At 39.9% G+C, this 24452-nt stretch overlaps 1 protein-coding gene across 1 annotated transcript in view; it reads left to right on the top strand.

The window, feature by feature from the left end:
• The window catches only part of ltb4r2b (leukotriene B4 receptor 2b), a 94817-nt gene that overhangs the window by 64796 nt on the left and 5569 nt on the right, over positions 1-24452 (top strand). The window contains exon 2 of the mRNA XM_028793591.2: positions 13409-14183. Coding sequence (XP_028649424.1) covers positions 13428-14183 — 756 coding nt within the window. The 5' untranslated portion in view covers positions 13409-13427. The remainder of the gene's footprint in view (positions 1-13408; positions 14184-24452) is intronic.

Raw genomic sequence — 24452 nt, 5'->3', positions numbered from 1 at the left:
GTTTGTATCTGTTCCTTTATGTGATATGAAGTAGCTAAGAACTTCCCACATCTTTACCACACAATTATAACAACTCAGTTTTGAACTCAAGATGGTGCTAATGAGCCATATGTTGACTTTTCGGCTAAAATAAGTAAAAAGAAAATCTATTCCTTTACTTGAGAGTTTTACTGCGTCGGGAAGTAAGTGTGTTCAATTCCTCTGTATCAATTACACACTATATATGTTCTGTATGCTAGCTTACTACTGCTTGGTATGCAGTTTAAGCCCTCAAACCCTGCTACTGACACTGTGTGACAATGAGCAGGTCGCTTCACATGCCTGTGCTCCAATTGTAAAAACTAAAGACGCACAGCCAATTGTATTTTAATATTGTAAGTTAACTCGGATAAAAGGCCTCAGCCAAGTAATGGCAATAGCAACGTTGTTTCAACTGATGCGTTCATGTGGAGCGAGCTCTGTTTGAGTAAATGTGTTATACATGCACATGTAAAAACGTGAATGTCAGTACAGAACAATTCCTTTGCATTAAATCAGCTTGGCTGACGTTAATGATGAGCACAACTCTAAAGCAGAGTAGTCACATAACAACAATACATTCTGGAAGAGGCAATAGTTTTTTCCAAAGTAACATTTACACTATTTTGGGTCCATGTCTGTTTGCGGTGTGTAATTCTTTGTAATTAGCTGACAGCTCTGCAATATAGGACTCTAGAATCAAAGTGCTTTATAAATGCTAGAGGCTTGACTAGCTTGTTGTAAAGTGCTGAATTCATTGTATGTTTTTGGTATTGCAGTGATGTCACTAGGGTGTGGGAGACACCAGAGTCCCACTGAATGGTGTACAATTAACAATGAATTTGTGCCTGAGCCCAGGATGGGAGAGCAGTCTATGGTAGGGCACGCTCACACTCACACACCCTTATAATCACTTGAGACACCAATGAACCTTCTTTCGCAAGTTAAATGAAAGTGGAATACCCAAAGAAACCCAACAATAACAATTGGGTTTTGAGTTGAACATTTTCTTCTGCTTACACTGTCTCTTTATTGAACTGTTTTTTTATTTCTGTTTAAAGACGTTTCCTGTTTGACATTTTGAAAGTTTGTGGTTAACATGTGTGATCTCTTTTTATCAAAAAACATCACCATTTTCTTTTCCCTGCCACTGTCACTTGCAAAATCTTTATGCCAAAGCGGAAGCCCGTCAGCAGATTTGCATTTGGCTTTCTGCCATCTGCCCGTTACTGTGGTAAGAGAGCCTGAATCAGCACAAAACTGAGTTATTACCACACGTGTGAAGCGGCTTGAGATGTAAATCGGCCAGTGTCCGTTCTGTATTCAGGTCTGACTTATTTGTTTTGGGACTATTGACTTTAATTTAATAGATCGTTCCTCCCCCAAACAATGTGACTCTTCAATTCCACCCGGTCGGGGAGGGGGTAAACGTTGACATTTAACATTATACAAAGTTATTGTCTGTTTTTTACCTGCATTATTATCAATCTTTAATTTAATATTGTTTATTGTATCAGTATGCTGCTGCTGGAGAATGTGAATTTCCCATTGGGATTAATAAAGTATCTATCTATCTATCTATCTATCTATCTATCTATCTATCTATCTATCTATCTATCTATCTATCTATCTATCTATCTATCTATCTATCTATCTATCTATCTATCTATCTATCTATCTATCTATCTATCTATCTATCTATCTATCTATCTATCTATCTAATTTAATTTAATTTTTCAACTTAATCAATGATACCAAATTAGCTCATAGTGGGACTGGTCTCGAGGACATGTGGCACCTCTAAATTGTCCCAGTGTTTCCCCTGCAATGGAATGGCCTCCAGTCTGGACGGCATTCATACCTTTGGTGGTGAATTGGATCACTCACATCCAAGCCTGGTAAATAGCAGTGTGCACTCTGTGAATTCTCCCTGGGCCTTTGAGGTTTTCAAATTGGCTTCTGTGAATAAGAAAAGCAGGTGCAGAAAATGGAAAGGTGGCTTGAAAGCTCAGTAAATGGATGGAAGGATTGGAATACAAGTATTTTTGTTAAGTAACTTCTATTCAAATCAATGCATGTGTGGGTTTTTCCTCCACATCCTGCTGATTTTCCTTCCATACCCCAAAAATGTGTGTTGCATCACGGTGTGAAACACAGGCCCCTGGTCTTTCCTGAATGAGGCACCATTTCCTCTTTCTACTTTAAATGTTTAAGAGATTTCTGTGTTAATTTAAATGGCACAACTCCAGTACATAAATATGTTGTAATATCATAATTCCCTCTTGGCTGTCTTTTGAATCTTTTGATGTTATTTTCCATTTTGCACACTAGGGAAATCAGACAGTGTCTTGTTTTTTTTTTGTTTGCTCGTCATATCGTGCAAAAAGAGCTGAATGATTTTCATGAAATGTTGGTAGACATTGGCCCAAGTTAAATGTAGGATTTATGGTGTTATGGGGTTATAATGGGGGGCACTCCTAAAACTGATTGTAATTCCAAATTGGATGAGTCGATCTTAATGAAATTTTACATGTATAATAAAGCGAGAGAAGCATTCAGAGAAACATAAAGGTTTTCACATGGTGTTCATTGATTTGGAGAAGGCTTATGACAGAGTGCCACATCAAGAGGTCTGCAGGTACATGAAGGAGAAAGGATCACCAGAGAAGTATGTGAGGATTGTCCAGGATATGAATGATGGAGCAAAGACTCAGGTTTAAAGAAGTGTTGGGGTAACAGACAAAGATCTCAATTAGAGAAGGTCTGCACCAGGGATCTTCTTTCAGTCCTTGCATCTTTGGTCTGGTTATGGATGTGTTAAGTCATGGGATATTTGACCTTTCCTTCTTGTGTAGGCTTTTTACTGATGACATTGTGTTGTGTAGCACCTGAAAAGAAGAAGTTGAGAGGACATTGGAATAATTTAGAAGGGCTTTGGAACATCAAAGCAAGTCAAGTCAAGTTGGGGAGCATGCAGTGGTACAGTGCGTTGCCGCACCCACAACACGACGAAACAGCTCGGGATCCCGGTTGGCAACCCCCCAGGCAGACCACCAGGCAGTCCAGTCCCACCATCTGAAAATGACCCTCTCTCTACCGTAGCCAGGTGTTACATGGTCGTCCCCTTGGCCTGGTCCAGCCACTCGGGTCCGCAACAATGAGGATCTTACGATCTGGATCACCCTCTTGGAAACGCACCACATGGCCGTAGTGCCGTAACTGATGCTCCCTCACAATGCAGGTAATGTGCCTCATTCGGGACTCCATGAGCAACCACTCATTCGACACAAAGTCAAATCAACGGTACCCAAGGATTTTCTGGGGGGACACAGTACCAAAGGAAATTATCTGAGGTTTAATGGTGATCAAGATTCAGAAGTTAGCCTGCAGGGAGAGCTATCGAAAAGAGTGGATACATTTAAATATCAAGAATCAGTGGTAGCCTAAGATGAAAAATTGGATGCAGAGATAACCCATAGAGTGCAGTGTGGATGGAACAATTTGAAGAAGGTATTAGAGGTACTGTGTGATAGAAGAACTAAGGTGAAGGTTAAAGGTCAGATTTTTAAGACAGCGGTAAGTGCAGCAATGATGTATGAGAGCTGAGACATGGGCAGTAAAGGGAGCACAGGAGAGTTGAGATGGATGTGTGGAATTATAAATGAGGACAGAATAAGAAATGAGACAATCAGAGGAACATAAAAAACATGAGGGATATCTAAGAAAGTACAGGAAAGTACATTATAGTGATATGAACATTTAATTAGGAGGGACAATGAATATGTGGGCAAACGAGTGATGGGAATGGAAGTACAGAGGAAGAGAAAGCGAGGGAGGACAAAGCAGAGATGAATGGTAAAGCAAAAGAAGATCTGAAGGAAAAAGGGACTCATTAGGGAGGAGGTGCAGGACCAAGCTGTTTGAAGAAAGTTGATCAAGCCCTTCAACCCCACATAGAAGTGGGAAAACATGAAGAGGAAGAAGATAAGAAAGCTGAATCAAATTATATTCCAGGCTAATAATAATTCATTACATTTATGTAGCACTTTTCTCAGTACTCAAAGTGCTATCCACACAGGGAGGAACCGAACCCACAATCTTCTACAGTCTCCTTACTGCAAAGCAGCAGCACTACCACTGTGCCACCTGTGAGAACCATATCCTTGCAAAAATTTCACTGGGATGGGTAGTTGTAATGTGCATCCCTCTGAAAGGCACAGTCAAAGTTAATGCAACTTACTGTTAATATAACTTAAAAATCTAAACCTTCAAATGTTCCATCAAGAAATGGGGTTGCAATGGAATCACTCAAAGCCAAACACTACTAACAGTGAAGGCTGCGTTACACCTAAGTGATTCAATGTAAATAACGGCAGGGAGGGTGGTTGTGGTGTGATGGGGGGTCAACTCAGAAATCGAGCATCACTGAAAAATGGCTATGTCTATTTGCACAAAATTTTGCATTTATATTAGGTTTCATATAATTTAAAATATAGCATTCATGGAGTTTTAAGAATTTCACTGTGGAGTCAAAAAGGAATGGTTTCATTGTGAATAGGGATTGAGTTGAAGAATCGATATTCAGCTTATATGCTATATCAATAATTCAGTTATTCGACATGCTATCCAATTTAATAAACATTATGTGAGAACAGACAAAAAAGATCATAAAGGTCTCGGGCATGTTTGTGATCCCCATATAATTCAAGATTAAAATAACCACTCAAAAAAAGAAGTAAATAAAAATAAACCCGAGTAGTCTTCTTAAATAAGAGTCATCAAAACAGACTGTCTCAAGATGGTAGAGGACTTGCTTTCAAGGGTTCAGGAGACCAGAAATTGGAAGTAATGCCACAGATGGTCGGCCTGTCAATCATTTCTTCTGCAGAGGGAGGAAGATGAGAGGTATTAAGTGACAGCACCAACCCCTGGTTTGGAGTTCTATTACAATCAGACGAACCCGGAAGGTGTTGTCTGTGTGCATGTGTGTGAAATCTATTTGTAAAACCACAGTAAATCAGGAAATTCAAAAAAGTAGCTTTTGTGGTTCCAACCCAGCAAGGAGTTACAGCAATAATGGACAGATTAGAAGTAGTGCAGATGACAGATAGACAGTCAGTAATGAAGAAAGGTTGAACATTTAAAAGACATAAATATTTGCTCTTCTACCTTAACTGATTATACAAATGGGTAACACTGGGTACTTCGATTAATATATCATACTTACATTGAAAACAAAGAACAGCAAGGCATTTGGCAAAACTCTTTGATCAAATATTAGAAGTTACAAGTTCTCAACTTTTAACATACTGTAAGTATTGAGAGAAATACTTTATTTTAGGTCTCCATTTATATCTGTCCCTGAAAGGAACAGTAGTCCGTGATGAATAATTCAAGGATTTCAGCAATTGGTTTGGACGTTGTGGCTTTACTGGTTTGCAGATTTTGATATATAACATCATAAACTGTGGAAAAACTGCCTGATCAGAGTTTGTTAGTATGTGAAAGCCTTTGTGCTGAAGTAAAATATATCATTTTAGAAAAATGAGTTTGATTAGTCAATATTTGATATATATATATTTTTTCAAAAAATGTAATTTAATAATTAAAGGTGTAATAAACACTGACTATTGTGTGTAACAAAGTTTCATTAAAGGGAACATTTCTGTTTAAGTTATACTGTGCATATGTTGGCTTTGAAGCTAATATGGTAGCAGCACTTTTATTAAGGTTTTCAGGTGAAAAGCACACATACTTAGAAGCTGACCTTTCAGCTTACAGCATATGAGCTCCTCAGACCTTACTTAGGAGATGTTAACCTTAGCTTGCCTGTCAGACTGTATACACTGACTACATAAAGTCTGCAGAAGAACAAATCAATGCTACTGTGACCACAGTCTGCCTGGGTTATAAACAAGGGTGGGAGAGATAGTTGAAAATGAGCAACCCATGGAGGTTCATCAAACATGGATGCACAGAGTCTTCAGGTATTTGAAATGACATGCATTTACAATAAATGAGAAGATTAACCCAGAAGTAAATGGGTAATGCCCTGCAAATGTAAATTAAAACAAAAATATATCACACAAAACAGGAACTGAGATCTCAGAGAAGGAGCCCCAAGAGAGGAAATTGAAGTTAACACTAACATGCTTCAAGAAATGGCAGTTTCATTCAGATCTCCCCTATCTTTCAGATCACAGCTTGCATTTTTTTCTGATGCCATCCTCTCCCCATTTCACTCTGTTTGTGTTGAGCTACCCTTGCTGACAACAACAATGCAGATCTTCTCTTCTCCTCTCCTGGCCATTCTGTTTGGTCCCCACATGTATGGTCATTAGTACTAACCCTTTTGAGAGTATTGTCTTCTGTCATACACTAGATTTTGTCTTCATCACCAGCTCTTATTCTTATGTCCTTTACCATGTTGCCTTTATCCTCTCGGCTACTCGATTGTCAGTGTTTGCTCCACCAGATATGCTTCATCTTCTGACCATACTAGCAATGTTGTGCTTGTTCCAGCTTTCTCTTGATTGACTACATACCCATGATCCTTATATGTACTTATTATCCATCTGCTCATGCAAGGTAACATCAAGTGACCATCTCAGCATTTCAGTCACATGCATTTGTTTGTTGTACTTTGCTTTTCTTGCCCAGCTTTAAGAATTGTGCATGAAGGTGTGCCTAGCAACTTCTTGTACACTTTGACATTCAATTATATTGAGAGTAAGAGTAATGACTCTGATATGATGAGTTAGACTCATACAACGTGGCTTGAAATGATAAAGATAAAGGTGTACAAGTAGAGAAGGGTGATGCAGGCAAAGTTCGATTTGTATACAATTTTGCAAAAAAACTGACACTGAAATTCATTTTACAAGCGTTGTTGCAATTGTGAAATGCTAAACTCACTAAAGAGTTTTTTGGGGTTTTAAAGGTTATTCCTAGGGTGGAAAATAAAGAAAAATGCTTCCTAAAGATTGTGCACACTTGCATGTGTTCTTTTCCATAGCTTTCTAAAACATGTAATCTGGAACGCATCAGTAAAATTGATTCAGTTTATGCCTGTCATTGACATTATTGCAGAGGAGTGCAGTATGTGTTTGAATAATGTGATATGCTGTACTGTATATTTTCTGAATGAAGACACACCGCAAAGCACCATCATCCATATTTCTGTGTTTACTTCACAGAATAGCAAACTACACAGAAAGTCACCATCACTTTAACTAAGTTAAGGATATACACACTGTTTTTTTTTTCACTAGAGATCTTTATATAAATCCTAAATGAGACACATACAGAATTAATGCATGAAAATGCTTACAGACAGGAGCTAAACATCTTTCTTTAGGTGTGAATGGCACAAATTTCACTGGAAGCGAAACATCATTTGTTTTGCTAGTTTTTTTTTTGTTTGTTTGTTTTTTTGTGAAATGAAACACTATATCTCTCACTATATCAAATTTAATTTCAGGCGAATCACTTCACTCATCATCATCCATGAGTATCTACTGACTGACAAGTGTCAGCAGGAGGACTGGCTGGTGGAAGATCTCAACAGTAGACTCAGCAGCAGCAGCATCCTGACCTCAGCTAGCGAGGTTATTATGGCTTAACCATAAACCTTTTTGCCATAAATACATAATTTGCTCTCTGTGTTATTCTTCTTCTTCTTGCGGCTGCTCCCATTAGGGGTTTCCACAGCGGATCATCTTCTTCCATATCTTTCTGTCCTCTGCATCTTATTCTGTTTCCTCCATCACCTGCATGTCCTCTCTCACCACATCCATAAACCTTCTCTTAGGCCTTCCTCTTTTTCTCTTCCCTGGCAATTCTATCCTTAGCATCCTTCTCCCAATATACTTAGCATCTCTCCTTTGCACATGTCCAAAACAACGCAATCTCGCCTCTCTGACTTTGTCTCCCAATCGTCCAACTTGAGCTGACCCTCTAATGTCCTCATTTCTAATCCTATCCATCCTCGTCACACCCAATGCAAATCTTAGCATCTTTAACTCTGCCACCTCCAGCTCTGTCTCCTGCTTTCTGGTCAGTGCCCCCATCTCCAACCCATATAACATAGCTGGTCTTACTACCCTACTGTAGACCTTCCCTTTCATTCTTGCTAATATCCGTCTGTCACAGATCACTCCTGACACTCTTCTCCACCCATTCCACCCTGCCTGCACTCTCTTTTTCACCTCTTTCTTCCACAATCCCCATTACTCTGTACTGTTGATCCCAAGTATTTAAACTCATCCACATTCGCCAGCTCCACTCCCTGCATACTCACCATTCCTCTGACCTCCCTCTCATTTACACACATGTATTCTGTCTTGTTCTTACTGACCTTCATTCCTCTCCTCTCTAGAGCATATCTCCACCTCTCCAGGGTCTCCTCAACCTGCTCCCTACTATCGCTACAGATCACAATGTCATCAGCAAACATGCCCTCTGTGTTATTATAATCGCTAATTCTGAATTGGCTCAGTAGAAGTGATGAGGGGTGTGAGCATGACTGTGCACTGCCATGAAGTGCTGCCCATAGTTTGCACCTGCTGTCCAGATAGGCAGTGGCCTCCCATAACTGTTTACAGGAATGAGCAAAACTGGAAAATACAATAATGGGTATTAAAACAAAGCATATGAGCTTTGAAGTATGGAATGACCTACTGAATCATGCAGTCATGTGGATTATTCTGTATCCACTATCAGTGTGTTTTATTTGTATATAAATATTTGCACATCAGATTTCCAACTCAGCTATCACATTTCCATTAATGCAATGACTTTGATCCTTCTAATATTTGCTATTAATTTCCCATTATCTAAAATGGTATCATCTGCTTGCCCTCACAACTTAACCATCTTATCTTTTATTTGCATTATCCTGTTTTCTAATTAAATAAAGTGCCTCCTAAAATTATTTGAATAAGTTCAATGAAACATCCATAAATTTCGCAAGACTTACAGGAGATCAAATGGCAATGATTAATGATTCCTGGGCTGGGAGTCAATGTTGTAAGACTTGCACAAGTTAGTGCATGCAGGAGGCACAGCTTAGAAGGTCCACTGAGTTTAGAGAATGTAAAGCAGGGGTGGCACAGTGGCTAGCATAGCTGCCACACCATATCAGAGACCTGGCACAGCTGCCTCTCACCGTTAGACATCGGGCATCTACTCCCATCCTGGTATTTCTCTGTAAGAATGTGCATATATGTGTACATTTTCCCCTGGATTATAGTTTAACTGACAAACAATGAAGGGGCGCCTCAAGTACAGGGAGTTTCTGATTTGTGGTCTCTGATTGCCTCAATAGGCCCTGTGGATGGATTTGAATTAGCAGGTTTAGAAAATGGATAGGTAAGCTTTAACTTTGTTGTTTAAAAAAGAAGTCTTTGCTTACCATTTTCTGCTTCTTTTTTTCCAACCCCAAATTAAAAAACTTCTTGCTGTGGATTGTGTTGCGGTTTGTGCTGCCCTCTTACATTGACAGTGTCATGGCTTCAGAAATTGTGCACAGTGTGCGTGATTTCTCCAGGTATTCTGGTTTTCCTCGACCATCAAAAGTATGTGAGTGAAAGATGGGCTGGTGACTCTAAATTATCTCCATTGTTAATGGTCGTTAACGTATGTGTGTGTGGAACCTTTGCACCCAGCAGATGGACCTCCCTGTTAATTAGTCTAAGAATATGTTATTGAACCCTGCAGACCATCCTGGAAACCTGCCGAACGAGAACACAGAACACACTGAATTTCTTAAATGCATGTCCAAAACTTCGATAATATAATATAATCTTGCCAGTTGACTTGTGTGTGGCAAGAACTGGTCTACCGTTTTGATGTTTGTCACGCTACACATGGTGCTCATGTTTAGTGCATGCAAACTCAAGGACCATAGGATCAAACTTTGAACTTTCCTCTATCCAGTGATATGCGGAATGTGTTACTGTCTTACACATTTTTATTTGAAATAAATTTTTGAAATCTGCTCTTTCATTTTGAATAGCCCTGTATAATATAATATAATATAATATAATATAATATAATATAATATAATATAATATAATATAATATAATATAATATAATATAATATAATATACCAGCAGGTAGCACTGTTTAATCGTGATGTTGAAAAAGGGAAAATAACAAGCACTTGTGGGTACAAAACTGCCATTAAGGCAAAATAGAAATATTAAAGGTGGAAGAAGCTCTCAGTCCTCTTGGTGCACTGGTTCTGGAATGAACTCTGATGTCTGGTGGCTTCTCGGTTTATATATTATCAACACTGGAAGAGGCAAGGCTTCTTGGTAGAAGAAGAATTAGGTAACCCATTTTCTGACCAACAAGCCTTGGAACTGTGGTTGGAAAAGGGAGAAGTGGTTAGTGACAACACTCCCTCTTTGCTCAGGGTGGAGTATTGATTACTTACTGAGAGCCCTAAAGATGTCCCCTGTTTGCTCATACTTGACAAAATGTAAATTGCCAGTTTAATGGCCATTTTCTGGGTTTATCCAGGATAGTCTGTTGTCCCTCAAATATTTTCTTCCACTCTTCACAGTCTTAGTAATCTTCCAGGTGAGACCCAATCATTTCATATCATCTAACAGTAATAATATAATATAATATAATATCCATCCATTTTCTAACCCGCTGAATCTGAACACAGGGTCACGGGCGTCTGCTGGAGCCAATCCCAGCCAACACAGGGCAGGAAACAATCCTGGGCAGGGTGCCAACCCACTGCAGGACACACACAAACACCAAGCACAAACTAGGGCCAATTTAGAATTGGCAATCCACCTAACCTGCATGTCTTTGGACTGTGGGAGGAAACTGGAGCGCCCAGAGGAAACCCACGCAGACAACATGCAAACTCCACGCAGGGAGGACCCGGGAAGCGAACCCGGGTCTCCTAACTGCGAGGCAGCAGCGCTACCACTGCGCCACCATGCCACCCATATAATATAATATGATAAATCCAAATCAGGATTGCTGTGAGTCAGAGTCTATCCTGACAGTAGTCTACACAATATAGGAAACAGTCACAGGGACAATTTGGAATTGATAAATTAAACTGACGTACATCTCTTTGGAAATGTGGGAAAGAAAAAAAAAATGTGTAACTACAGGAAGGCCCAAGGCAAACATAAACACAACACACAAACCATGACGAAACACAGAACTGAAGCCAAGGATGCTGAATCTATGAGACAACAGTGCTAACTACTGTACCATTTGTAGCTTAATATAATATAATATAATATAATATAATATAATATAATATAATATAATATAATATAATATAATATAATATAATATAATATACCCCCATGACCCTGTGTTTGGATTCAGCGGGTTGGAAAATGGATGGATGGATAATATAATATAATATAATATAATATAATATAATATAATATAATATAATATAATATAATATAATATAATATAATATAATATAATATAATATGTTTCTTTTTCAAATGTTCTTAATTCTTGGAGACAAAAAGCATAAGATTGTCCACACATCAATCCATTCTCTGATGCTGCTTGTTCAATTACAGGTTTGTAGTGAGACACCATTCATCTTAGTAACAAGTGGTAGAAGTAGTGATAAGTGAACGAAATTGCAATGAAACTTAGTGTTTCCCTTTAGAAAAACTTCTTGACATAAATTCGCTTCTGGTGAAATTCATGCCATTCACTCGAGAAGAAAGATGTTAAGTTCCAGTGTGGAAGCATTTCCACATACTGTATTAATTCCTGCCTGTCACTTAATATTTAAATAAAGATATATACTGAAAACACAGTACTGTGCTCAACGCTGCACTTTAGTGTGTCTTCTTTTGGAAAATAAACAGCATGTCACACTTTACAAAAACATGCTGCACTCCTTCATGGTAATGAATGATAAGCATAGTTCATCAAGGACATGGGGACACAGTTGGAAACTTGTTTTAACGGTAAATTTCACACAAACATTAGGAAGTTTTTCTTGACACAAAGAACTTTAGACACTTGAAATAAACTACCAAGTAGTGCAGTAGACAGTAGGACTTTAGGAATTTTGAAAACTCAACTTGATGTTATTTTGGAAGAATTAAGTGGATTGGACTGGCGAGCTTTGTTGGGCTGAAAGGCCTGTTCTCGTCTAGAGTGTTCTAATGTTGTAACAGAACAAAATGATTAAATATGTATAGTACAGATTACCGGAGAGAAGAAGACAGGTAAACAGGGAAGCATGAATGAGGCTTTAAGGAGCAACATTCTTTGTTTTCTACCCTAAAAACTATTTTGTGAGTTTCATGTTTTGCAATTATGAAATGGATTGCAAAACAAGTCTTACTGTTAGTGTCAGTAAACTGTATGCGAACTGAAGCATATTTTTTTTGCTCAGACAGTAAGAGCCAGCACAATCACATTAGTTGATCACTAATGTCCAAATCTGTACTAACTCACACTTCCAGCTTAGGGTCCTGTGGCACTATGTTACCCAATTAAAAAGTAATTTTTTTATAATATCTGGTAATTTAGGAAACCATTGAGAGCTTTTATAGAAAATGGTTGCTTGCTGTAAATCACAATTTCATATGTGTCAGAATCAGTTATATTGCTTCATACAGTTGTTATTTTTCTGGGAGTTTCTTCTTGTCTTTTTAGTGAGTCAAGGCTGGAGGGCTGTCAAAAAACAGGACCGGTTAAAGCCAATCAATGCATTACTTGTTTAATTATAGGCTATACAAGAAATAGAGTGTTGTTGTTGCTTTTCTTATCTTTAGACCTTCTTATGCAGCTCAAGTTCAAATGGATCTGATGTCTATTCCAGTAGTACAAGGCAGAAGCCAACTCTAGACCAGATGCCAATCCATTGCCAGGGACACTCATTTATGATAGCCCAGTTAAGAGTTTCCAATAGTAGAGAATACTATATCTCATGGGAAGAGTGTGCAGACACCACTTGTCCATGTCAAGACGCACCTGCAGGTATCTGGAGCTGTGAGACATTAACTGTTACACCATGAAAAATGTTTCTGATGTTATTATTCTGGTTGCATTACTTATGGAATGACATGATAATCTACTTAATGTATTTCAATAGCTTTTTATTTACTGCAAAACATTGGCACTAATCAGTAAATATTTTTTGTGGATATGACTCTGTGTTTCTCCAAAAACAGCCATTGAAAATTCACATGAATAGAATGATATTGAGATATGTGACATCTCACAAATGGTCACTAAGATAATCCCCACGGCACGTGAAGACAGTGAAGTCCTTTCCATCTGCTCTTTATTTAATTCTAGACTAGATCCAGTTACATTAAACTTACTGTTTTCTTGATCTAGAAGAGACTTATCACGCTTTTCTCTTTTCCTTTCTAGGCCCCTTCCAGAAGACTCAATGGCTCTTATGGCAACCAACCAAAGCAACGACACCGAGGAGTCTGAGAGTGTAGTTAGCAACAACTTGTCTACTGGGTTAGGCACTTTCATTCTTAGTTTAGTCTTCTTCATTGGAGTTCCAGGAAACCTTTTCATTGTTTGGAGTATTTTATTTCGAACTCGGAAACGCTCAGTCACTTGCTTGTTGATCCTTAATTTAGCCTTCGCAGATGGCGGCTTAATGTTATTGACACCCTTCTTCACCGTCTACCTGGCACTGAGGGACTGGATATTTGGAGAGTTCATGTGCAAATGTCTCTTTTACCTATGCTGTATGAACATGTATGCCAGTATATTTTTCATCACTCTTATGAGCCTCGATCGTCTTGTGGCTGTAGCCTGGCCTCATCAAGTGCCTTCCATTCGAAGGAAAAGAATAGTGGTTAAAATTTTGATTGTACTTTGGGTGGTCACATTCGTATTTGCAATTCCAGCTGTGATGTTTCGGCACGTCACTACTACGGACAACAGCACCCGAAGGCTGTGCAGTGCTCATCATCCTTCCCGCAAAGATGAAGTCTTTCAGTACAGCTTTGAGACAGTTTTCAGCTTTATAGTGCCTTTCACAATCATCCTGAGTAGCTATGGTTACATTTTATACCGTCTCCGGACTTCCAAGTTTCAGCGTAGACTGCGCAGTGAAAATCTGATCCTTGCAATCATTGGAGCTTTTGGTTTCTTCTGGTTACCTTACCATGTGGTCAACATCATACAGGTATGGTTTCTGCTGGCATTTTGGTCTTTTTAATATATATTAGCTGGGTGAAATACTGAATATTAGTCAAAACAAAATGGTAGTAATTTGTGGGGCAGACACACCATCTCACAGTTGTGTTGAATCAGAATAAGGATAATCATAAGTGTGTTTCAAAGTAATAAATATTGTGCTGCTACATCAGCCTGTGTTAATATTATTATTAGACTGTTTGGTGCATTCCTAACCCTCCCCACTTTTTAATTTAATATATATTGATATGTCCCCACCTCCCTTTTTCTTACTGGTGCTGCTGTAGTCATTGCTTAACCTTCCGCCACATTGTATTTTAGGTTAAGGAAATTATCACCCTTTTACCTTCAAGTTGTCAATGGTTTTCACATCCTAATACTTTGTATGACTTCTTGCCAGAAATTTACATTAACATATACAGATTCTCAGCCTTGACTTTCTTGGTGAGTAAAGCTATCTGTCCACATTCACTACAATCAACAGGGTGACTCACACTCTGTACGGACATGGGTCTTAGGATAGAAGCCTTGCTGATTCGGCGTTTGGGGACAGAATAAATATAATAATTTTAATTCTTTAGAATAATGTTAATAAGATTAATTCTGTCTAAATACGAGTTGTTTACAGAATCATCCATTATGTACTTTGCTGGCATCTTACCTTGCTCTCCAAGAGAGGCTAAGTGCTGCAGCATACTCCAGAAGCCCAGAGCTTCTTCCACAGCAGCAGCTGCTCCTACTAAATTAGCCCAGCCATCTTGTCCTGGTAGACCTTTCTGTTTTCAGTCTCCCTGTGCTGCTGTATCAGCAGCTGGCAGCTTCCGTAACTGAAGACTTATGAAGAAGACGTCATGATTGAATACTATTGAGGAAGCAACGACTTGCTGTGAAGCATCACTTATGAGTTGTTTTTGGCGTGGAAATTCTGTTGGGGCCATATTAAAATTTTTCAATTTGTATGCAGACTTCTCTAATGTAATCATTGACTGACCTAATAAATAATTAAGTATTTGACTCGCTTTTGCTAATGACTAGTGATATATGCAAGTCAGACACCCCTGACCTCAGAAACAAAATTAACAATAGGATACTGGCGCTTGGTCTGTCTCAGTTGGCATCAGATCATTGGGATACCCTCTGTGTAATGACTGTGCAGAAAGAAAGAGATTACAACAGAAAAGCAAACTAAGGTCGATGCCAGTGAGGAAGAAAATGAGCATTTTAAACTGTGCCCAAAATGTGAAGCAGGAATCTGGGTCAAAAAGAACACAGTGAGAGGGTCAGGGGCCAGAAAGTTGATTGATATTTATTAGCCAATATGAGAGACAAAAATCTAAGTCAAGAAACTAAAAACAAGACAAAACTAAGAAGTCAAACGTGACAGAACAAGGCGTTTCCAGTACAATGAAGAAACAAAATGCTGAGTTTTCTACAGCTAAAGGAAAAAAAAACACACAAGCATGGTCTTGAACTGCAAGTGTGACATGCATGCTTATATTCGGCCCTGATGAACTCACCATTTCCTACTACATGCTTTGCAGTTTTGTTTCTGGGTTGTACTGAAAACACTGATCTCTAGGTTTTGACTTGTTTTAGTTTCCTGACTTTGACTTTTGTCTCACCGTGTTTCATCATCCATAATAACACTGAACATGTGTTCATTTGAAGAAAGATCAGTCACAGCTTCAAGCTGTTAACCCCTTAACCGCCCTCTGCCGGATATATCCGGCATTGTAGCTTTATTGCTGACGCCTTACTGCCGGAATTATCCGGCACATTTGCCTGTGGTTATGTGAATGCCTGCCGCGTAGTATAACTGACAGTTTGGCGTGGGTATTATTACTACGTTGTATTTCGACAACTCTGCGCTTGTATTGGCCGATCACGTGATGTGTTTCGAAAGTGAAAGCTGTGAATATGGCGAAACATAAACTGACTTCAAGTGAGGTTTTGCAGGCGATTTTGGACAATAATTCTGATCATGATTGTAGCAGTTCTGAAGAAGATTTTAGCGACAATGATAATCAGCAACATGCGCTGCATGATACTGTGAATGACGACGCATCGGATGACGGCGATGAGTGGGTGTATCCCCAGCATCTCAACTGGACTGCTGCCCGAGGTGAACTACCTTTTCTGTATCCGTTTGAGGCAACGTGTGGCTTTACTGTTGATGTAAACAATTACACTGCTGAGCAGTTTTATGAGCTGTTTGTGTCACCTGATTTGATCAGACATTTTGTTCATCAGACAAATCTGTGTGCAGCACAGTTTATTGAGAAAAATCCCAATTTACCTCCACATTCCCGTGTTCGTGCTTGGGTAGACACTGATGAAAACGAAATGAAAAAATTCATTTGGAACTGAGCCAGATAAGAAAGATCCAAACCGCGACCGCTTGTTCAAGCTACGTCCTTTGATTGACCATTTATTTGAAGCATTTCAGTTGCCCTACATGCCAGGACCGTCAGTTACAGTTGATGAAAGTTTATTGTTGTGGAAGCCTGAGAAAAGGTAGATTTTGTGTTTTATTATGTGTTTGCCCATTTCTAGAACTTGCACAACATTTAGTGGTCAATACTGCTTGAATAAATGTAAAAAATGTAAAAAAATAAAAAAACGAAAATTGTTCAGATTTCGCCTGGCGTGGGGAATATTTAGGGAGCTGGCAGTTAAAGGGTTAATCTGTTAATCTGTGAAGATTCAATGGACATGGGTGACACTACATTGCCATTCCAGGAAGTACATTTTTACACACACACACACACACATATATATATATATATATATATATACACTGTGTATATATATATATATATATATATATATATATATATATATATATATATATATTGTAGCAGTTACGGCTTTTGTCCACCTCTCGAACCCTCAGGTACCACTCTGATGACCAGGTGAAAGTATAATAACTATTTATTTTGTTATTATAATGTACACAAAGCACTAAACACACCACACTATTCATAAATCAATAAACTATTCTCTCTATAATCAATCCTCCTCGCCCAGACACGTCGCCACCCTACCTCCCAGCTCAGCTCAGTGTTCTGGGCTTCCCACAATCCTTTTATAGCTCCTGACCCGGAAGTGGTTCCAAGCACAACTCACAAGTCAATTTCCTTCCGGGTCAGGGTAAACAGTCCTCTTCTTCATCCCGGGAGCACGTCGTTTCTTCCGGACACGTGATGCTGACGCACTCCTGGGTTATAGGGCATACAAGAGCCCACTAGCCCCCCTACAGCGACTCCTGGCGGCCCCCAAGGTATCCAGCAGGGCTGTGTCACAACACTGCAAAGTCCATGAGGCCCTGCTGGAACTCGGGGCACGAATATGCTGTCCGGAGGGCTCCTCCTAGCGGCCTGGGGGTGAGGGCCGGACTGGGAAGCCGGCAATCCTCCACAATATATATATATATATATATATATATATATATATATATATATATACTACTCAAAAAAGGAACACTGTTTAATCCTAGTATAGCATCAAGTCAATGAAATTTATGGGTTATTGATCTGGTCAGTTAAGTAGCAGAGGGGGTTGTTAATCAGTTTCAGCTGCTTTGGTGTTAATAAAATTAACAACAGGTGAACTAGAGGGGCAACAATGAGACGACCCCAAAACAGGAATAGTTTAACAGGTGGAGGCCACTGACATTTTTCCCTCTTCATCTTTTCTGAGTGTTTTTTCACTAGTTTTGCATTTGGCTATGGTCAGTGTCACTACTGGTACTACTGAGGCGATACCTGGACCCTACAGAGGTGGCACAGGTAGTCCAACATAAATACGTGCCATTGCCAGAAGGTTTGCTGTGTCTCCCAGCACAGTCTCAAGGGCGTGGAGGAGATTCCAGGAGACAGGCAGTTACTCTAGGGGAGCTGGACAGGGCCGTAGAAGGTCCTTAACCCTTCAGTAGGACCACTATCTGCTCCTTTGGGCAAGGAGGAACAGGATGACAGACATGAAAGGGTCTGGAGAAGCCGTGGAGAACGTTATGCTGCCTGTTACATCGTTTAACATGACCGGATTGGTGATGGGTCAGTGATGGTCTGGGGAGGCATATCCATGGAGGGACACACAGACCTCTACAGGCTAGACAACGGCACCTTGACTGCCATTAGGTATCAGGATGAAGTCCTTGGACCCATTGTCAGACCCTATGCTGGTGCAGTGGGTCCTGGGTTCCTCCCTGACCCCCACGCTCGCCTGACCTCAATCCAATAGAACATCTCTGGGACATTATGTTTCAGTCCATCTGATTCCGCCACGTTGCACCTCAGACTGTCCAGGAGCTCAGTGATGCCCTGGTCCAGATCTGGGAGGAGATCCCCCAGGACACCATCTGTCGTCTTATTAGGAGCATGTCCCCCTGATGTTGCCAGGCATGCATACAAGCGTGTGGGGGCCATACGAACTACTGAGTACGATTTGGAATTGCTGCAATGAAATTTCGGCAAAATAGACTAGCCTGCCACATCATTATTTTACTTTGATTTTTGGAGTGTCTTTGAATTCAGCCCTCTGTAGGTTGATAATTTTCATTTCATATATATATGTACTAAGGCCACTATATATCAAACCCCAGACACAACTGTCACATACACCTTTAGAACTTTAAACCCAGTTCTTATATTTAGCCACCAAAGTGTACCTTGTACAGGTTTCTTCCCCACACTACCGCAAAATGTTCTAACACCCAACCATGCAGCACAGCACTTTCTTCAGTCCTTTATTCTGACTGATCTCCTCCACTCCTCCCAGGTCAGTGTTGTCTGTCTCCTCTCTCCTACACAGACTCCCTAATTTTCTTTTAACTTTGGAGCCGGGAGTATGTCTGCCGCTTGATTTAATGCCTTCAGCAAACAGTTCTGGGTCAGGCTGAACCACAATGGTCCTTGTATCTTCACTATCCAAAAACTCCCTGGTGCACCCACAGAATCAGACAGAGCAGGTCCATGGTGCCACAACTCTCATGCTGCATTTGCCAGAGAGAATGCTGCCATCCAGTGTATTGGGGGATGTTATAACCATAGGAAGTCACCCACTGTGCAGTCCTTCCGGTTCCCAAGTTCATCCCAGGTGTCGTTCAGTGGCTGTTAGGACACTGGCCCAGATGTAGATTCTGTAATGTCCTTTCACATCAGGGTGTCCTGACAATATTGTCACTCCTCCCTGACCTTCCATTACCAAGGCCTCCTAAGCCAGGTAAGGGAGTATGGTCCGCACCGGCTGCACCGGATAGCACAGAAGACATAATTACTCAAAAAGAACCATCTGAAGCATGTTTGCAGTTTGCCAAAGTTATTTAGAGTAACCCAGTTGTCATCTGGGAAAAGATTTTGTGGTGAGATGAGACCAAGATAGAGCATTTAGGCCAGAGATCAAAGAGATACGTGTGGGGAGCACACCTACAGAAATGAGCAGTGGTGGGGCATTTTGCTGTGTGTCTGCTGTACTTCACAATGGATTAGGTATCTGGTTAAAATAGAAAGAAGAATGAATTATGAAAATGTAAGCAAAGAGAACTTGCTTGAATCTGCTAGAAAACTGAAGCTTCACCTTTCAGCAGGACATTGATCGCAAAACACAAGGCCGCAGTAACCTTGGAATGGCTCATAAAAAAGAAACTGTGAACGTGCTACAATGAATTAGTGAAAGCCTTGGTCTCAGTCTGATTAAGAATCCATGGCACTGTTTTGCAAAGTTCTAAGAATTAAGCAGTGCAAGGTGAATTTTGACTCACAGACTGAGTGTACCATTGATTCAACCAGAAATTAAAGGCAGAGATAGAAATCAACAATTGTCTGTGATCTTCTTTTCTATGGTAAAGCGGTACATAGTTTAACAACATTAACCGTAGATGGCGTGAATCACTCATGGCTTTCATATTCTGAGTGTTCATTTTTTTTAATTGCTAGGGGTTGTGAGAATCCCTTGCCCCAGCTAACAAATAACTGAACCACAAGTGCTGCTCTCTGTACTTTGATGCTATCACTTGAGAGATCATTTCAGTAACAATCTGGATGCAGACAAAAAGTGTTAACATTGGCTGCAAACTGGCATATAAGCACTTTAAATGAAAGAATTTAAAGTCATATTTATAAGTCATTTTAGCATTTTCAGTAAACCAGGAAAACACTCGACTTACTGAAACTGTCTTCTCTTGTATAAAGCCTTTGATTAAAAAAAATGTCACACTTTTAAATTAAGAAAGCTGACATGTTGGCACAGTGGTTAGTACTGCTTCTGCACAGCTCACGAAACTTGTAATTCAATACTTAAACAGTCAGCATCTGAGAGGAGCCTGCAGACTCTCCGTATATGTGAATGGCTTTTCTATAGCTATGCAGATTTCCTCCCAATTCCCAAAGATGTGAAGGCTCCGATGATCAAAGACTCCAAATTCTCCAAAGCCTTTCAGGAGTGAGTGGGCTCTGGAAAGAATTAATGTTCCATGATAGGTTGGCATCTGCCTTTCGCTCAAAGCTGCCAAGATCGACTTTAGCTCTCCATAACCTACAGTTACACATTTTTTTACCATTAAGGTCAAATACAAAAAATGATTTTTCCGTTTCTGTAACAAAGATGGTGGCCATCCCAACTAGGACCAGTCATTTGGAGCTTCTCATGGAGGCTTGCTTCAACTGCAGATTAATTGAACATGTAAAAAAATAACTTGCAGGGGGAATTTTATCACAAAAATGCAATTTCATCTCATTCTCTGAAACCATCTTTGCTTGTGAGGGCTGCAGTGACAGCAAACTAAGCCGGTCAGCCCAGGCTTCTCTTTGTACAGCTAGAAATTTCTTCTTATCACGGGGAATTCCACTTCCCACCTGTGAGATGTAATTCTTTCAGGTTGTCCTGAGTCTGTCGCAGGGTTTCTGCCCAGTGGGACATGCCTGGAGCAGCTTTAGTGGGAACCATCCAGGGGGGCATCCTGATGACATGCACAGAAGACCTCAACTGGTTCCTCTCAATCTGGAGGAGCAGCAGCTCAGCACTGAGGCTCTCCTGAATCACCCTATCACAGAGTGTTAGCCCAGCCACCCAGCAAAGAAAAATCAGTTGTACCACTATGGTTATTACCCACAGTTAAGAGGAATGTAGATAGACTGGTAAACTGAGGGTTTCTTCTATAGACTAAGCTCCCACTTTACCACCATGAAGTGGTACAGCACCAACAGAATAGCTGCTGCTGCTCCAATCCACTTGTTCATCTCATGTTCCTTTATCCATCACTCATGAACAAGATCTCTCCTCACCTGGTAATAGCAATCTTTTCCAAGATAGAACCATAACCTCAGGTTTGGAGGGGCTGGTCTTCATCCGTGCCACTTCACACTCCTCAATAAGTCGCATAAGTGCATACTAAAGGTCACAGTCAGATTTGGCAAAGTGGACAACATCATCTGCATAAGGCAATGATGCTACCCTAACCACCCCAACTTGACACCTTCACATCCTCAGCTGTGCAATGATATCCTGTCCATGAAAACCATAAACAGGAGACAAACATGATAGAGCCCAACACCCAAAGTGGGCAAATGCTACTTAATGCTGATTAACCAAGAGGCTCATTACAGGGGCAACGTATGTTATGATGGAACAGTTAGAAGGGAAGCCCAATTAAAGTATCCCGCCACTCCTGAGTGTGGCTACCCCATAAGCCCAACAACTTCTCAAGAGTCAAAACGGGCTTAAAACCATAAAGGCCATCTCACATGTCTAAGTTAAATGGACATTGTGATAAAAAGAGCATCAGACCTGATATGTGATGCGGAATAAACAATTTTAGAATAACTTTAACACATTGATTGCCACAAATATTCCCTCATTTCACTTTTACATTTAAAATGTATTAAGTAAAATCAGATTGTGATTCAGACTACGAATGCCATGAATGTAATTACCCCGATCTACATGCTGTCAAATGAATGAACCACACGCCGTAGTGCAGCGTTAGGAGCTTCGCCTCTGACATTCAAGGTTCGATTCCCGAGAGGGGATGCAATGAGTGTGTATGCCTGATGAGCCCAGAATTAGGGTGAAACACGTGTCGCGTACTCTTTGCATTATTTGACAGTAAAACTATTTCAACCATTCTATGATCTGCTTCTCGCAACTGAAAGAGGGCACCATGGCTGATGTTAGCCGACTTGCTGACCAATCACAAGCGTTACCTGGTAGGTAACCACCCATACAATCAGATTGTGATTCAGACTACGAATGCCATGAATATCCATCCATCCATCCATTTTCCAACCCGCTGAATCCGAACACAGGGTCACGGGGGTCTGCTGGAGCCAATCCCAGCCAACACAGGGCACAAGGCAGGAAACAATCCTGGGCAGGGTGCCAACCCACCACAGGACACACACAAACACACCCACACACCAAGCACACACTAGGGCCAATTTAGAATCGCCAATCCACCTAACCTGCATGTCTTTGGAATGTGGGAGGAAACCGGAGCGCCCGGAGGAAACCCACGCAGACACGGGGAGAACATGCAAACTCCACGCAGGGAGGACCCGGGAATCGAACCCAGGTCCCCAGATCTCCCAACTGCGAGGCAGCAGTGCTACCCACTGCGCCACCGTGCCGCCTGCCATGAATATATATATATATATATATATATATATTATGCATATGTTAATGTATATGTTAATTCTGTGTTTCATTTTTAAGATTTTATATGTAATTATTGTGTATCTCATCGAGCTCATAAATGGAAGTGTGTTTAAGAATAAATTAAATTGCATTGCATTGAATATTATATATCTGTATTAGATCAATTTCTATAAATATAATCACTTTTAAGCATTTTATAGGTTTGTAGGGTCATTATAGTCTCAAGTATAGAGTACAGTGAAATTCCTCCTTGCATGTACTAATCATCATGCAATTCATCACCACACTCCAGCGCCACCATTAGTTTTTGTTAAGTAAGAAAAGAATAATATGAAAACTTCTGGTAATGGAACCATCGCATCTCATGATGTAATCAACATGATGATCTTGGTCACTGACATATCCAGCCCCATAAGTCAACATACAGTACATGTACAGTATAAAAAATGTTAGTATTACCTAAGGAGTACATGAGATAAGATGATTTGTGTTATCTATTAATTTAAGATTGCATATTTAAGTAATTCTGGTTTATTGTGGGGCCAGAAAGTGTCAACATATTGCTTTTTGGATGGTCATTTACGTAAAACTTTCACTTGGCAGTACTGCTGCTACTGCTATTATTACTACTACTACTACTACAACAACCACTAATTTTTTTGTTGTATATCTGATAGCAGGAAATAACTACATATATGCAAATATATGCACATTTTATAATCTAAATATGTATAGATTTTCTACAATTTGTAAATCACAATTTAACAATTAGGTTTAATGCATAGTACTTCTACATTTCACATACATTTCAAGCAAAATCCGACTGTTCATCCATAATCCATCCAACCAAAAATTTCCAGATCTCGTCTCATGTTAAGACTCACTGTGGCGATAGGGTGAGCAGGTTGGCCAAGTTTCCCTTTCCCTTATCTGGGATTACATGCCAGCTTCATCGTCAGTCTAACTGATAGCACCAGGTAGCCATTTTGAGCTGTATCTGTCCATGGGTGGCTAACTCTCATAAAGGTCAGATTTGGATCACTGTTTTGCCTGTCTTCTTAGAAAGGCATCATTATTACTCAAGATAGACATGGATTATGGGTGCAGCAGATTAGGAAAAAGTAACAGGTCATGAGACAGGGCACAACTAGTCACATAGTCACCAAACTACAAACTGATATGCTCACTGCAAAAAAAAAAAAAAACTTAAATTTTACAAGTTCTTATTTACAGAAAATGTATGTCTGTCCGATGCTGCAGTCTATGCTGGCTAATAAGCATAATGCATGGTAGACTAGTTTATTCCTGGGTAATAATTCTCAGTCACACATTTAGATAATAAAGGATACTGTTTTCTAATTATTGAGTATGAAGTGGAACTAACATAATGAGTAAAATTAGAGCAGTCAGACAACAGACACTTTCAAAAACTGTTCTGCTGCTCTGGAGAATATAAAAAGACTACATTTCAGGAAGAAATACATTCTATTTAATACATTCTTGCTTATCATGGTGCCTGAGAGCTGGTCAGACATCACTGTACATGTGATGATGCTATATCTCTCTCAAATCTATAATGGAGAATAACCGAGTAAACAAACTAAGT

Source organism: Erpetoichthys calabaricus, chromosome 2 (genome assembly GCF_900747795.2).
Source record: "Erpetoichthys calabaricus chromosome 2, fErpCal1.3, whole genome shotgun sequence".
Lineage (NCBI taxonomy): Eukaryota > Metazoa > Chordata > Cladistia > Polypteriformes > Polypteridae > Erpetoichthys > Erpetoichthys calabaricus.
The sequence above is the reverse complement of the archived record's forward strand: the minus strand, read 5'-3'. Positions and strand labels throughout refer to the sequence as shown.